General features: G+C 49.0%; 2 protein-coding genes across 3 annotated transcripts in view; one reads left to right on the top strand and one right to left on the bottom strand.

Annotated features, from left to right (window-relative positions):
- Window positions 1–14,770, top strand: part of LOC144798880 (phospholipid-transporting ATPase IK-like) — a 694,664-nt gene that overhangs the window by 3,064 nt on the left and 676,830 nt on the right. The window lies entirely within an intron of this gene.
- The window catches only part of LOC144798879 (phospholipid-transporting ATPase IK-like), a 441,858-nt gene that overhangs the window by 260,770 nt on the left and 166,318 nt on the right, over window positions 1–14,770 (bottom strand). Inside the window, exon 3 of the mRNA XM_078669971.1 lies at window positions 9,016–9,107. Within this exon, the coding sequence (XP_078526097.1) occupies window positions 9,016–9,107 (92 nt within the window). The remainder of the gene's footprint in view (window positions 1–9,015; window positions 9,108–14,770) is intronic.

Raw genomic sequence — 14,770 nt, 5'->3', positions numbered from 1 at the left:
CTGCCAAATAAGCAGGGACTCTTGAGCTGCCTATTTGTACTGGCCGTGTTTGCTCTTGCCATTTGACTAAAACGTCAGACACAGGCAGGCAAACTTACTGTTTGTATATAAGTGGTTTACGAGACTGAGGTGCTTTGCAATTGGAATGTGAAATTACCAGGTGTGATGTGTTGTGGCAATCACTGGAAGACGCATGGACCCCTCTGGTTTATTAGGCTGAAAACCATGCCAAGACAAAGGCAGGCATTGAGTTTAAATCATGTAAATTACGGTGACATTTACCATTACAGTCTTCGACATATCCTCATTTCCTACATTCCACTTGTGTACTGTAGTATAATGCTTGCCTGAGTCTCTTAAGTTAAGAACCCCAAAGAATCATGAAGGAAGTAAAAGTCTTAGTTTAAGAGACTTCCTCTGGCCTAGCATTTGTGAGGAGAGGCTTTCAGCTGCAGTAAATATGGTTATATATCAGCTTGTAACTGAGTCTTAAGGGAGGAAATATGGAAAACATACACTTCACACAAAACTTAATTGTGGTAGGATGTAGCTCTTCCAATGTTTGCAATCACCACCTTGAGTTCTAAAGAAGGCTGCTTTGGAAGTGATGGTGATCCGTCTGCCATTTCCATTACGCAATGGGACTCTTTTTTATGGCGGAGGGGTGATTTTTACTTAAACTAATTTTCACCCTAAAACGAAGTTTAGGCAGTAACCACAACATATAGATGAAGTGACTTGTAATCTGACATGAATCAGACCTGTCACAGTGAAGGTGACCTTACATATGATCTCATGTTCAAACATCCCAGTTTGCCTCCTGTATTTCTATTGGAACAGTCTACCACTGACTGTGAACAGTGGATCTGAAAGAGACACGTTAGTGATAGATTCCTTACCTTAGAATATCCCCAGGCGTCAGACTGGATCCGGAAACTTTTGCGTAGCAATACCCCTGCGCGTCGGTAGGCGTCGTCCGCGGCTCCACGTCCGTCGTCAGCGTCGTTAGCGCCGGAATGACGTCGCGGGAGTACTTAGATGCCGCCCTCGCGCGCTGACGTCAGTTCTTCTTTTTTCCACGCCAGCTAGCGCAGATCCGGAGAAGCTCTACCCCTTAGTCACTTTTTGACTAAACTTTTTTGATCTTTTGATCTGTTGTTCTCGAGTCGCTCGACTCTTACGGTGCCGGTAGGGATGCCCAGGTTCAAACCCTGCTCCAAGTGCAACTGACCGATGTCGGTTACCGACCCCCATCGCCAGTGCATTCAGTGTCTAGGCCTCGACCACGACGACCGAACCTGCTCCGACTGCCGGACCCTGACGTCTAAGGCTAGGCGGGAGCGGTCCCGCAAGCGGCTTGAGCTCCGGCAGTCGGCCCGCGCCGTTCAAGGTCCCGGTCCCACAGGAGGTCGAGGGACCGGTCGCGGGGTCGGAGCCCTCGTAGTTCCAAGAGTCGGCATTGGTCTTCGGAATCAAGGTCCTCAGGTAAGCATGAGAGGTCGGAAAGGCGTCATCGTTCTTCCGACTCACCCCGACGCTCGCGCGATGCGACCGGGGGTTCGGGTGACACCACCCACACGTTCCGTCGGAGTCGGGGGCGTCGCAACCTGCCCTATACCTTCCCGTCCCTGGGCACAATGCAACGCCAGAGGAGGTCGAGCGGTACCTCATGGCCATGAGGTCTCTCCCTCCTCCGCCAGGCTCCGTGGCGCCTTCGGGCCTAGCGGTCCCGGCTGGGGGTCCTAGCGGGTCGGGTGCTTCGGCTCAAACGCTGTCGGGTGCTTCGGCCCCGGCGCTGCCCGCGACTTCGGTTCCGGCGCCGCAGGCCCCCACTGGATCTGGTTCCGGATCCGGGTCGTCGCCTGTCGACCTCACGACTTCACCGACGCCGGCCCCTAGGGTGTCGCCCCCAGCGACGCCGTCCCTGATCCTACCCTTGATTCGATTCCGGCGCCGCTCTCGACGTCGTATGGAGACTTTTACTTCCACGAACCGACCCCATCTGTTGAACCTGAATTTCAGGTGATGGGTGACGAGGGAGATTGGGAGGGGTCTGTGGACCCTCTGGCATGGGAGTGCCAGTCTCAACAGGACTGGACATATAAGCTGGGGGATGCCAGTGGACTGAACACTTCGCCAGACACTGGTTTTGTCTCCCCTCCAACCGTGGCTACGGAGGAGGGGGCTGCCTACAGTGTAGTGTTTACGTTGGCGGCCAAGGCATTGGGCCTAGAGCTCCCCGTCGCAGCCGTGAGGACTAACCTCCTCACTGAGGTCCTTAAACCGCAGGCAAGCTCGGCTGAGCCTCTACTGCCGTTTAATGAGGCCTTGTGTGACGTTCTTTTTGGCACTTGGTCCAAGCCCGCTACAGGTCAGCCTGTAGATAGGAACGTGGCCAGACGCTACCGCCCGGCTTCGGGCGACCCTTGCTTCTTGTCCACCCACCCCACCCCCGAGAGCCTGGTTATCCAGGCCTCTACTTCCCAGACCGCATTCCCAACGGCTCCGCCCGCTCGGGAATCCAAGAGGTACGAACAATTCGGTAAGAAGATGTTCTCGTCCCTGAGTTTGAGACTGCGGTCAGTCAATACCGCATGCCTCTTGGGCCGCTACACCCACACTCTGTGGGACACGGTCGCGGACGTGCTGCCACAATGTCCGGAGGAGGCCCGGACTAAACTAGCCCAAGCCCTTGCGGAGGGTCGAGATGCGGCACACTATTCCATCCGGTGTGGGCTGGATACCACGGACTCACTGGGCAGAGCGATGGCAACGACGGTGGCGGTTCGACGCCACGCCTGGTTGAGGTCCGCCAACTTTTCGGCTGATGTCCAGGTCACCCTACTGGACATGCCATTTGATGGCCGTCGCCTCTTTGGCGACAAGGCAGACCATGCGCTTGAGCGTTTTAAGGACTCCAGGGCTACTGCCAAGTCCTTGGGCCTCTCGGCCCCACGCCAGCAAACGGGTGCCTTTCGCTCCTTTCGTGGCCAAGGAAGGGGCGCTCCCACACGGGCTGCCAGCCACGCACTGCAGACTAATACACAACGTGCCAAAGTCACACCTGTGCCCCTCTCAGAAGCTCCTCTTCATCGGAGCGGTCCTCGACTCGACGCAGTTTCGGGTTTATCCTCCCGAACAGCGGATCCGGGATATTCAGGCTCTGATTCAAATATTTGAGCCTTTATCCCTGGTCTCGGTCAGGTTGACGCTGCGGCTTCTGGGGCTGATGGCCTCCTGGATCCTGAAGTTTCAGTGAGCCCAGCATCAGGGCAACCTGTCCGACCATGTTATGATCTCGGAGGGCACTGCGAGACAGCTGCAGTGGTGGATCACGGACCGCGATTGGGTCAGCGGAGGAACCCTCTCCCTTCCCCATCCGGAGCACGTAGTTGTGACGGACGCGTCCCTCCAGGGCTTGAGAGGCCACATGGGAGAGGCGAAGATCAGAGGCGTAGTCCCAGCTCCATATCAACCTTCTGGAGCTGCGGGCGATTCGTCTAGCACTGAAGGCATTCCTCCCCTCTGTCCGGGGGAGTGTAGTGCAGGTGTTCACGGACAACACCACCGCCATGTGGTACTGCAACAAACAGGGCGGGGTGGGGTCGTGGACCCTCTGCCAGGAGGCTCTGTGCCTCTGGCAGTGGCTGGAACATCAGGGGGTGACCCTGGTGGTTCAACACCTGGCAGGTTCTCTGAACGCCAGGGCGGACGAGCTCAGCCGAAGGTGCATGATGGATCACGAATGGCGTCTGAACTCGGACGTGGCGCAAGGCCCCTTTCTTTAGTGGGGAGAGCCTTGGTTAGATCTATTCGCCACCGAAGAGAACGTGCAATGTCATCAGTTCTGCGCGTTGGAATTTCCAAGGCGGCACTCGCTCGGGGACGCTTTTCGACGCCTTTCCGCCTATACCACTTCTGCCCAGAGTGCTGAAGAAAATCAAGTGTGACCGGGCCCAAGTCATCCTTGTGGCTCCGGACTGGGCGCAAAGGTACTGGTATCCCGAGCTACTCAGTATGTCAGTCGATCCCCCAATTTGTCTGCCTCTTCAGGAGGACCTTCTGTCGCAGCAGCAGGGGACGGTCCTCCACCCGAACCTGTCCAGTCTCCACCTTCATGCTTGGAGATTGAGCGGCGACAGTTGAGGCCATTTGACTTGCCTCCTGAAGTCTGTACTGTGATTCTGGCAGCCAGACGTCCCTCCACAAAGTCGGTATACGCCTGCAGGTGGAACAGATTTGTGGCATGGTGCACAGCAAAGGCTGTGGATCCTCTCAATGCCCCTCTTTCTGAGGTTCTCCTCTACCTTCTTTCTCTTGCCCAGCAGAGCTCTGCTCTGGGCACTATCAAGGGCTACCTTTCTGCCCTTTCCGCCTTCTTAAGGCTACCTGATCAGCCTTCTTTGTTCAAGTCCCCGATTGTTAACAGATTCTTAAAGGGCAGCACTCATATGTTCCCTCCTGTTCCTTTCGTGATGCCCCAGTGGGACTTGAACCTGGTTCTAACTTACCTGATGTGCGCTCCCTTTGAGCCGCTTCATAACTGTCCTCTCCGTCTTCTTACGCTTAAGACTGCTTTCCTGGTTGCCATCACCTCTGCCAGGAGAGTGAGTGAGCTCCAGGCTCTTTCCTCTAAACCTCCTTTCCTTTCTGTCCATCCGGACAAGGTTGTGTTGCGGACAAAACCCTCTTTCCTGCCCAAGGTAGTCACAGCCTTCCACATCAGGCAGTCCATCACCTTGCCCACCTTCTTTCCGCCTCCGCATCCCTCGAAAGAGGAAGAGAGGCTCCACCGTCTGGACCCAAAACGTGCGCTCTCTTACTATCTGGATCGCACACGTCAGTTCCGGGTGGATGACCAACTCTTTGTTGGTTACGTGGGCGCTAAGAAAGAACGGGCAGTGCACAAGCGGACCATCTCTCGGTGGATCGTATTGTGCATCCAGGCGTGTTACTCTTTGGCTAAAAAGGAACCTCCTGTTGGGCTGAGGGCCCACTCCACTCGGGCCACGGCGACTACTACTGCCCTGGGCCGAAGAGTCCCCTTGCAGGACATTTGTCAGGCAGCTATGTGGACCTCGCTGCACACGTTCGCAAGACACTTCTGCCTGGACAGCCAAGTCCGGAGGGATGGCTTCTTTGGCCGTTCCGTCCTCCAGGACTTTCTGGTGTGATTATTGGTTCGCAGACCCACCACCGGGGTTGGTATTGCTGGGGTATCTATTCTAAGGTAAGGAATCTATCACTAACGTGTCTCTTTCAGATGCACAAGTTACTACTTGTGTAACGATATATCTATAAAAGACATTAGTCAGTGATAGATTCCTTACCGACTCACCCATCCTCCCCATTCTGCGAACCGATATCTAGGGTTAAGGTCATCCCCTTTCAGGGCCCTAGTTTCATGGCACCAGTGTTGGTTCTATCATGGCTCTGCGTCTCTGGCGCGGAAAAGCTGTGTATAAGAACTGACGTCAGCGCGCGAGGGCGGCGTCTAAGTACTCTGGCGACGTCATTCAGTCGCTAACGACGCCGACGACGGACGCGGAGCCGCGGACGACGCCTACCGACGCGCAGGGATATTGCCACGCAAAAGTTTCCGGATCCAGTCTGACGCCTGGGGATATTCTAAGGTAAGGAATCTATCACTAACTAATGTCTCTTACAGATATATCGTTACACAAGTAGTAGCTTGTGCAAATTGTTTAACATCTATTTTTCTTCAGCAGAGAATGTAGTTGAACAGAGGATTAAGTGTAGTCTTCTTGGGCCTGAAAACTTCTCAGAACTTTCTGAATCTTAACCATCACAAGACAGAAATTGCCCTCTTTGACCACTAAAATCAATCCATGTTTCCCCACTACTGGCGGAAATGCCCTTTGCTGATTTTTTCCCCACTCTCTCCTCTGTAGTTCAAAATCTGGGTATCTCCGGACTTGGGTCCAACTTCTGTACACAGCGCCATTGGCGGAAGTGAAGGAGAATGGAAGGGTGTTGGGGATTTTCCAGCTTCACCATGGAATCAGACAGGGTTTCCCTGGCTCTTTCGCCACTGCCTTTTGCTTTGGCTCTAGAGCCACTAGCTGCCTGGATCCGAGGGGATCCAGTGATACGAGGCCGTCGCTAGACAGTTGGTTGGTAAGACAAAATATCACTATATGCTGACGATATTCTGTTATATGTAGCGTCACCCCTCCCTTCCATTGCTAGAATCCTAAATGTCTTCACCACTTTCCGAAGGTAGTATGCATACACGATCAACTGGACAAAATCAGAGGTCTTAATTCTACACGGGCCGACACCATGAATGCCAAAAGAATGCGAGGCACAAGTGGTGACGGACGGTTTTCAGTACCTAGGAATCTTCGTCATAACCAACCAAGACCTACTTCTTTCCAAACATCTACAACCCCCGTTGAACCTACTGAAAGAGGATGTGGAGCATTGGAGATCACTCCCTCTCTCCCTGTTGGGCAGGGCAACCCTCTTTCAAATAATGGCGCTACCACGCTTTCTCTACATCCTCCAAAACACTCCCTTCCCAGTGCCGGAAGCCTATTTTAAAACCATACAAGGTGAGGTCAGAACGTTGCTGTGAAATGGTGGTGCACCGAGAATAGCTCTGAATAAACTAACTAGGGGATGGTATGATGGGGTTTTACTCTCCCTGATATCCAGATATACTATCGAGCAGCACAGCTGACTATAGTCAGTCAGTGGGCTCACCAACCTATGACGGAACCAGCATGTCGGATGGACCGTCTGGTCCTACAGCCGAGAGGATACTTACGCGCCCTCTATACCCTGCTGAAGAAACACTCCCTGACAGGTCCAACTGCACTTACGATTCAAATTTGGCATCCTACACTCGTTGGAATGGGGTGGAAGGATAGGATCACGCAGGCAACACCCATGTGGGAATCTGACCTCCTCCGCAATTTGGGTAAAAGACAGGGGTTCGATAAGTGGGACCTGTTGGGCCTTTCCACTGTGGAAGACATATGGTCGACAAGGGGCTGATACCCTGTGCAGAACTGCAAAAATCTTACAAGCTAGACCCCACCAAGGCGTTTTGTTACCTACAACTTTGACAAGCCCTACATGCATTGCTACTGAAGGGAGAGACCCTCGCAGATTCCACCCCTCTTGAAATTTGATTGCTTGAGGAACATATCACACAGAAGGAGATTTGGCTAACATATAAAAAAAACTAGTAAATCACGTGCCAGATATGTTAATCCACTTTCGGGACAAATGGAAGAAAGACACCCCATACATGCAGGAAGAGGCCTAGTCTGAAGCACTTGCTTATCCCAGGGAGGTTGCTATTAGATCCCGCGTCCACCTGGTGCACCTCAAAATCCTCCGTAGAGCCTACATCTCATGTACTATGTTAGTGTAAATGGGGAAGCGAACGGATGCACTCTGTCATAGGGTGTGCAGACTAGATGGTCCTGCCCTAAAATCCAAGCCTACTGGGTATCAATAATGCAGTGTTTGAATGAGGTATATGGGGTTGAGTTACGCGTGTCGGTAAAATGGTGTCTACTCAATGTATGGGAGGAGATATACCTGGGGAGAGGACTGGAGCAACCCTAGCACTAATGATTTCCAAAAGAAATATTGCACAGGCGTGGGGCTCAGATATGACACCGTCCCTGAATGACTTGAAGAAAGACATGGACTGGTGTATGGTGGCAGAAAAAACTGTCTATATCAACAGAGGCTGCCCCGTAAATGGGGAAAGGTGTGGAACAAGTGGAATGAATACAGAGGCCACCATTTACTGCTCCAGCAACCCAGATGAGGCGGGAGGAAATGGACAAAGCGATTGGATAATAAAAGATAAATGGGGAGTGACGGGACAAGCACAGTTTACAGTGGTGAAATAGGCGGTGTTATAACTGTCAATGGTGTAACCTAGAAGTGTAATTGTACATTGGTCAAGTAGTGCATATAATGTATCTGTTGTTTCTGCAATACAAAGAGCTTATATAAAAGAATCTGGATATCTTGCCAGACCCCTATTTCTCCATGTCTTACACATTAGCTACACTCTACGCCGCTCCTTGAGAATATGAAAACACCTGCTCTGATCTAAAGACTTTAGCATCATCACACGGCTAGATTAAGGCATCTGAATTCTCACAGGCATCCACAAGTCCACCATGGCTCCTCTGAAAGCTTAGATGAACTCGGCTAAAAGACTAATTTTTGAAGCAAGACCACATCTTAGCTACTTATCGTGACTGACACGGGTTACAGTCAAAGCCAGAATTAGAATCAAACTTGTCTAGAGCACATTCAGATCTATTCAGATGCAAAAATCAGTCTGCTTGTCAGCTGCATTTAAGGTGTTGGGATTTACAATCATAAGAAGGAAAGAGATATTCAGACTTGCAATCAAGAATATCAAACCCCACACAGCTGCCACCTAGTCCTTTTTTTCCAGCTCCATCTTTCAGGAACTCCCATCCTGAAGACATCAGTCGTCTTGAAGATTTCCTTAAATTCCACAAAAATCTAAAAACCTACCAGTGCAATTGCTGTCTTTACCTAGCGCCCCTTTCCTATTCTCATTTCCCTCCTGATCCCAACTATTCTTCTCCTTTATTGAATTTGTCACAAAGCACTGGCTCATGCTTTTTCTACTTTCCTCACTATCCCAAACTGCATTTGCTCATATCTCCTCCCTCTAACATAACATTCACTCCACCTAGATGTTTCAGCTCTTCCCTTGATGCTGAATTTAATGTAAATTGTAATCTATTGTCTCTGTCTCCCATGTGATTGCAAAGAGATTCTGGTCACTACTGTATTGGAGATCCTGATCCCCACCCATTGTTCCTAATGGAACTTACGCCAATGCGTATCTTAGGCAGAGCTGTATAAAAATGTGAAATACAAATAAACAGATTCAATAGCAAAGGGTACTTTATCCATTGTACCTTCAAATGTATGTCTTCTTTTTTAAGGTGAGTATTGGTTTCTGTGAAGTAATAGAGGTGCACTTACTGCATACTTCGGCCTGGTAAAGCAGAGGAATTTTTTCTTCCTGAATCTGTCATGGAACAATCGGTCATTGGCTCTCACCTCCCAGGTGAAATCTAAGAATAGTAGTCAAAAGAGGCAGATGATATGTTAGCGTTCGGTTGGTCTTGGTACCTAATGAGAAATGAATTATCTATTCGGAAGAAGAGAATACTGGAGATACATCAGTAGCGAGGAAGGAGTAGGAACATTATCAATACAGCGCCTTCTAATCTGGAATCCATCCATAAACCATGTGACTTTAAATTGATTTAAGGACACCACAATATCTGAGGATTTAAAGACACCACAATATCTGAAGCACATTACATTTTTGCATTAACATGAACATTTTTAAAGGGCTGATTGGCAACGTGCTTTATTGAGCTAGATAAAAGTTAATTATCTTTGCAAAATCTATGCATATAACGGTCCATTAAAAAAATATATATATGTTCGGGCGCATAGAAAATGCACCAACAATTTGAAAAAACGGACCCACTCAAATATGGTCTACGCTAAATGCTCTATTTTCACTTCTGATACCTACTCTCTGTCGTCCCCTTTCTACATAGTCCCACTGTCATCCATATGTACCAATGCTTCTATATATACTTTACTGCCAGCTGATATTTTTATGAGCGAGAGAAAGAAAAAGAGAGACATAGACAGAGAGAGGATTAGTTTTCCAAATATTACATTCTACCCAAAAAGCATTTGTATCTTGCTAAGAGCAGAAAAATCCTTCATAGTAGGCAGACAATCGGGTGTATGTCAGGAGCTTAGCCATGCAGTTATTTGAGCAGTAGAAAAGAGGGTTTGATCTTAACCTAACAGTGAACGGCAAACTGGGGGCACTTCACCCAGAATTATGCAAGGAGCTTAGCCACATGCTTTCAAGAGTTTTCTATGTCGTTTTGGGGGAGAGGACTTAATGGGCAGAATTGCAGCCGTGTAGATTCATCTCTCTCTTAGTGGGTGCAATTCGCACAGAAAGTCATAAAGTTGCACCTGCAGTCTAGGACCTTGCCTCAGTGGAGATATATGACATTCAGCAAGTCACACTGCTTTCCAGACGTATGCCTGTAACACTGCAGCACTTGCAATTTCAGACTTAATTCTGGAATACATCTGTTAATTCCTGCTTGTCACAATGCAGAAGCAGTTCAGCATGAGTCATCATTTATTTGAACTCAAGAAGAACCCTCCTCCCATACATTCATTTTGTGGGTACCCACGTCTCTTTCCCACCTTGCAAAGCTATTTACTCCTGTCCTTGGCTAGAGTTAACCTCCAGCAATCTCCAAGGTCAAAAAGCATCGGAGACAAGTTTAGAATAACCACAAACCTTCTAGATTGTGGATGTTCCTACACTCTCCAAGGAGGCTCACCCGTGAAATGGCCTGCTGGGGGATTTACTCATGCACAATATTACTCCATTGTGGGGTAATATTGTGCATGAGTGAAAGAATGTCTAACTGCAAGGTGATGTTTTGTCAGTACCCTATATCAGCACAAAAAGATGATGGACGGAGTTCTAAACACAGTCAAACATTCACCCCCAGTCACAGAGATCTGTGGGTCATAAATTCATGTTTTGGCTCAACATGGTACCCCAGTTTGGACCCAGCCATAGTTCAAATCAGTCTTGACCCTGCTCCCCATGGGAACAGTCCAGCCCAAACTGCCAGGCCAGGTCCTCCGTGGAGCGGAAAACAAGCATCCTCGACCAGTTTTGAGGTATCACCCCTCATCAGCCAGGCTAGCTTGAATCCAGTGGCATGGCAAGCACGGGACCCATGTCTGGGCATACCCAGCCCACATTGGGTGACAATGTCAACACAAAAAGTTGATGGAGAGCATGCTGAAAAATGTCAAACATTCAGCTCCAGTCACAGGTCTGGTTAAATCCATCTTTTTTTTGCTCACCATGTCACTCCAGTTAGGACCCAGCTATATGCAAATCAGTACTGACCCTACGCCCCATGGGAATAGTTGAGTCCGAACTGCCAGGCCAGGTCTTCTGTGGACCGGAAAACAAGCATCCTGGGACCAGTTTAGGGGTATCACCCTTAATCTATCAGGCTAGCTTGAATCCAGGTGCATAGCAAGGACAGGACCTACATCTGGACATACCCTTCCCATTTAGAGTGACTGTATGAACACACAAAGACGAGGGACAGAATGCTGAATATTGTCAAACACTCACCCCCACTCACAGATCTGGGTTAAATCCATTGTTGTTATGCTCACCATGCCACCCCAATTTGGACCCAGCCATATGCAAATCAGTCTTGACTCTGCTCCCCATGGAAACCGTCCAGCCCAAACTGGCAGGTCAAGTCCTCCGTGGACCGGAAAACAAGCATTCTGTGTGTTTCAATTATCAATACCCTACACATCATCAGGCATACATGTGGCAGTGCCTATGTGGACTTTGCCTCATGTCTGACACAGAAGCCTGGTCGCATGAAACAGATGAAAACTGTTATAAAGATTGTCTCTGGAACTGCAATATGCTTCAATAATCTGCACTCGCTCTGTAGGTGAAACCTAACCATGGACTTTGTGGAGTAAGACTTCACGTTTTGATTCAGGTGCTCAGTTGTTTCCTATGTTTATAATATTTTTTCACTTTTTACGCCACTGTACTAATGCATGTATTGTAGAGTTATATGGTATCTTGTGTAATTGAGATATGTTGCCAGTAGCAAAAAAATATCACCGAAAGCCATCCCAAGCTTACTCAGGTTTCACACTCTCTGCCCTGCGTATATTTGTGATGGGGCGCTGAGCTTAAGATGAGGAGTGAGTTTGAAGTAATGTTTATTTGAGACTGAGGTTGAATTGAGATGAGAAGAGGGAGGTGGGGATGAGGATGAAGTGATGTTGAAGGTGAGGTGAACATGACTATGGATTTGAGAGGCGATTGAAGAGAGGTTGGCATGTTGTGACGTTGAGATAAGTTCAGGTGAGGTGAATTTGAGGGTGACGTTGAAGTGGGGAGGGTGTGAGGTGGAGTTTATGTTGAAATTAATTTGAAGTAAAGTTGATGTGAGGAAGTGGTGAGAGTCATGGGATATGAGCTTGAAATTGAGATAAGGGTGAGGAGGGTTTGAGTTTAAGTTGAGTTGAAGTTTAGAGAAAATGAGATTCACCAGGAGGGGAGGGTAAGGTGAAGTGATAATAAGGTTCGCAGAGGCTAACATGGAGGAAGATGATTTATTTCATGAAAAAATAAAGTCCATCTATTGTTTTCTTCACCCGTACTGCACTTATCTTTAAATGTTTACAGTTGGGAAACTACAGTAGTACTAATCTTCTATTTTATGTTTATCCAGTAATATGGGTGTCTTTCATAGATTCACATGCCTGAATCTTTCCCCGTCGTCGAGACGGGAGTCTCCGGTATATAGAAAAGCAATGTCCCATGGACATATAAAGAAAAAAGTAGGCCTAAGGGCCTCATCTTAGTAGCCTATCTGTGTCCTTAGAGAGCCAATCAGCTAACACCTCCCTCTAGAACCTTCCTGCCAGGAGCCTCAGTCTCTCAGATTTTCTACCGCACGTTGTGCTAGGGAGTCTCCACCTGAGTTCTCCTCAGGTTTGCTTGTTTTAAGCTATTTCTTCACCTATTTGGATTACTTTCTTCAAAATCTGACTATGGCTGACCCTCAGAAGAAGGGTCTCTTCAGAGCTTGTGCTTTCTGTAATAAGAAGAGATTACATATTGAGGATCAGCACAAGACCTGTCTATACTGTCCGTATCCGGATCATTCGCCAAAGGAATGCAAATTTTGTAGAACATTCTCTACAAAAACGCTTAAGGACAGAGAATGACGAATTTTGATCTGGCTGAACAAACTTAAGACCAGAGATAACTTGGAGTCTTCAGAGGATGATGAGATTGCTTCTGTCTCCTCTAAATTATCCTTGAAGAGGCCAAGGGTTGCTTCCCCTAGCCCTACAGACGCTCCTCCTAAGAAGGCTCCTAAAAAGTCTTCAGAGGCTAAATCTTCAGCGTCTGACAAGGAAGTTCCTGCCTCCATGAAGCTAGCGCCGTCGTCGACGATGACATCGTCGACGCTATCGTCGGCGCAAAAGAAGGCTGTATCTCCTGTCCATGTTTACACTTCGACGACGACAGTGTCAACGACGACGGCGTCGTCGGCGTATTCATCGTCGACGAAGACTACTCCATCGTCGTCGGCGAGTAAGCCTGTGTCGTCGATTATCCTCATTAAAAATCAGTCGTCGACGCTTACAATCTCGTCGACGACGTCATCGACGATGTCAGTGTCGACGACGAAGCCGAAGACGTCGACGCCTTTGCCGTCGACGAGGATTCTCCCGTCGACGGGGTGTGCCGTCGACTAAGACATCGACGACGAAGAAGCCACCGTCGACGGTGGCGCCGTCGACGAAGGCTGCGTCAGTGCAGTTACCGTCGACGAGAGCGCCGACGACGACATCGTCGACGATACCGTGGAAACAGTCGGAGTTGGTTCCACAATCGACGGGAAGTGTGGCTACTATGCCGTCGACGACCCTACCGTCGTCGGGGACGGTTTTGACAGACGAAGATGGTCTACAACAAGCCTCACAACAAGTAAAGGCCGTTAAAAAGACTATTACTCCAGAATTAACATCTCCCAGTAGGGTACAAAGACTGCCACCATCTTGTCTTCTACAGGATGAAGACTTAGATGAGGAACGGGACATGCAGGCCACGAGTCCATCTCACCTGGTGCTGAAGTGCCAAAGCACGGACAAGACGTTGATGAGGTGGAAATTCCTCAAGAACTTACTGTTCAATCGCAGGTCCAGACACAAATTACACCAATGGTATGTCTACCAGCGTCCATAGTCTCAGACTTAAGGTTTTTGATCCAGGACTACAAACAACGGTTTCCAGATTCTGCCGCCCCACAGGCAGCGGGACCGGTTCCATCGACAACCAGGGTCACTGCGTCCCCACGTGTTAGACCACCGCCCTTAGTGCTTCGTCAGGAAAGGGAGCCAGTACAAGATCTTCCGTCTTCTGACGATGAGGAGGTAGAACAAGAAGAGGGTGAGGTCCAATCCGATCATGGGTACGATGTGGACTATATAGCTTCTTCTCCAGCCTCTCCTGAACCCGCAAGCTCAGATTCACCACCTGCAGACATAGGAGGGTTCCACAATCTGGTAGAGAGAGCGGCCAAGAGGTTCCACATGACTATTGAATCTCAAGAAACAGACTGTTTTCTCTATGATTTTAAGGACCCGATTAAGAAGACAACCAGATCCATTCCCATTATCGATCACATATGGGAGCAGGGTCTGCAATTAATGCAAACACCAGCCTCAGTATCGGCAGTTGTGCCACGGCTGGATAAAAAGTACAAAGCCCCGTCAACTGCACCAGCTTGCCTTACAGGTCACTCCAAACCAGATTCGGTGGTCACTCAGGCGGCGCAGAAAAATGCTAGGAACCCATCCTCACAGGTGACAGCTCCACCAGATAATGAGGGCAGGAAGATAGATAGCATTGGGAAACGGTTCTCTACCACCTCAGCCATGACAGTGAAAGTAGCAAACTCAATTGCACTGTTGGGAAGGTATAATCGGCAGTTGTGGGCTGACATTGCTCCGTATCTATCCGAGATACCAGAAGACACAAAAGATGAGGTCCAATCCCTACTCAAAGAAGGTCAAACATCGGCTTCTGAACTGATTGACTGTGCTATGGATATAGCAA

This window comes from Lissotriton helveticus, chromosome 12 (assembly GCF_964261635.1).
Source record: "Lissotriton helveticus chromosome 12, aLisHel1.1, whole genome shotgun sequence".
NCBI classification, from domain to species: Eukaryota; Metazoa; Chordata; class Amphibia; order Caudata; family Salamandridae; genus Lissotriton; species Lissotriton helveticus.
Note: the sequence above shows the minus strand (reverse complement) of the source record. Positions and strands in the feature narration are given on the sequence as shown.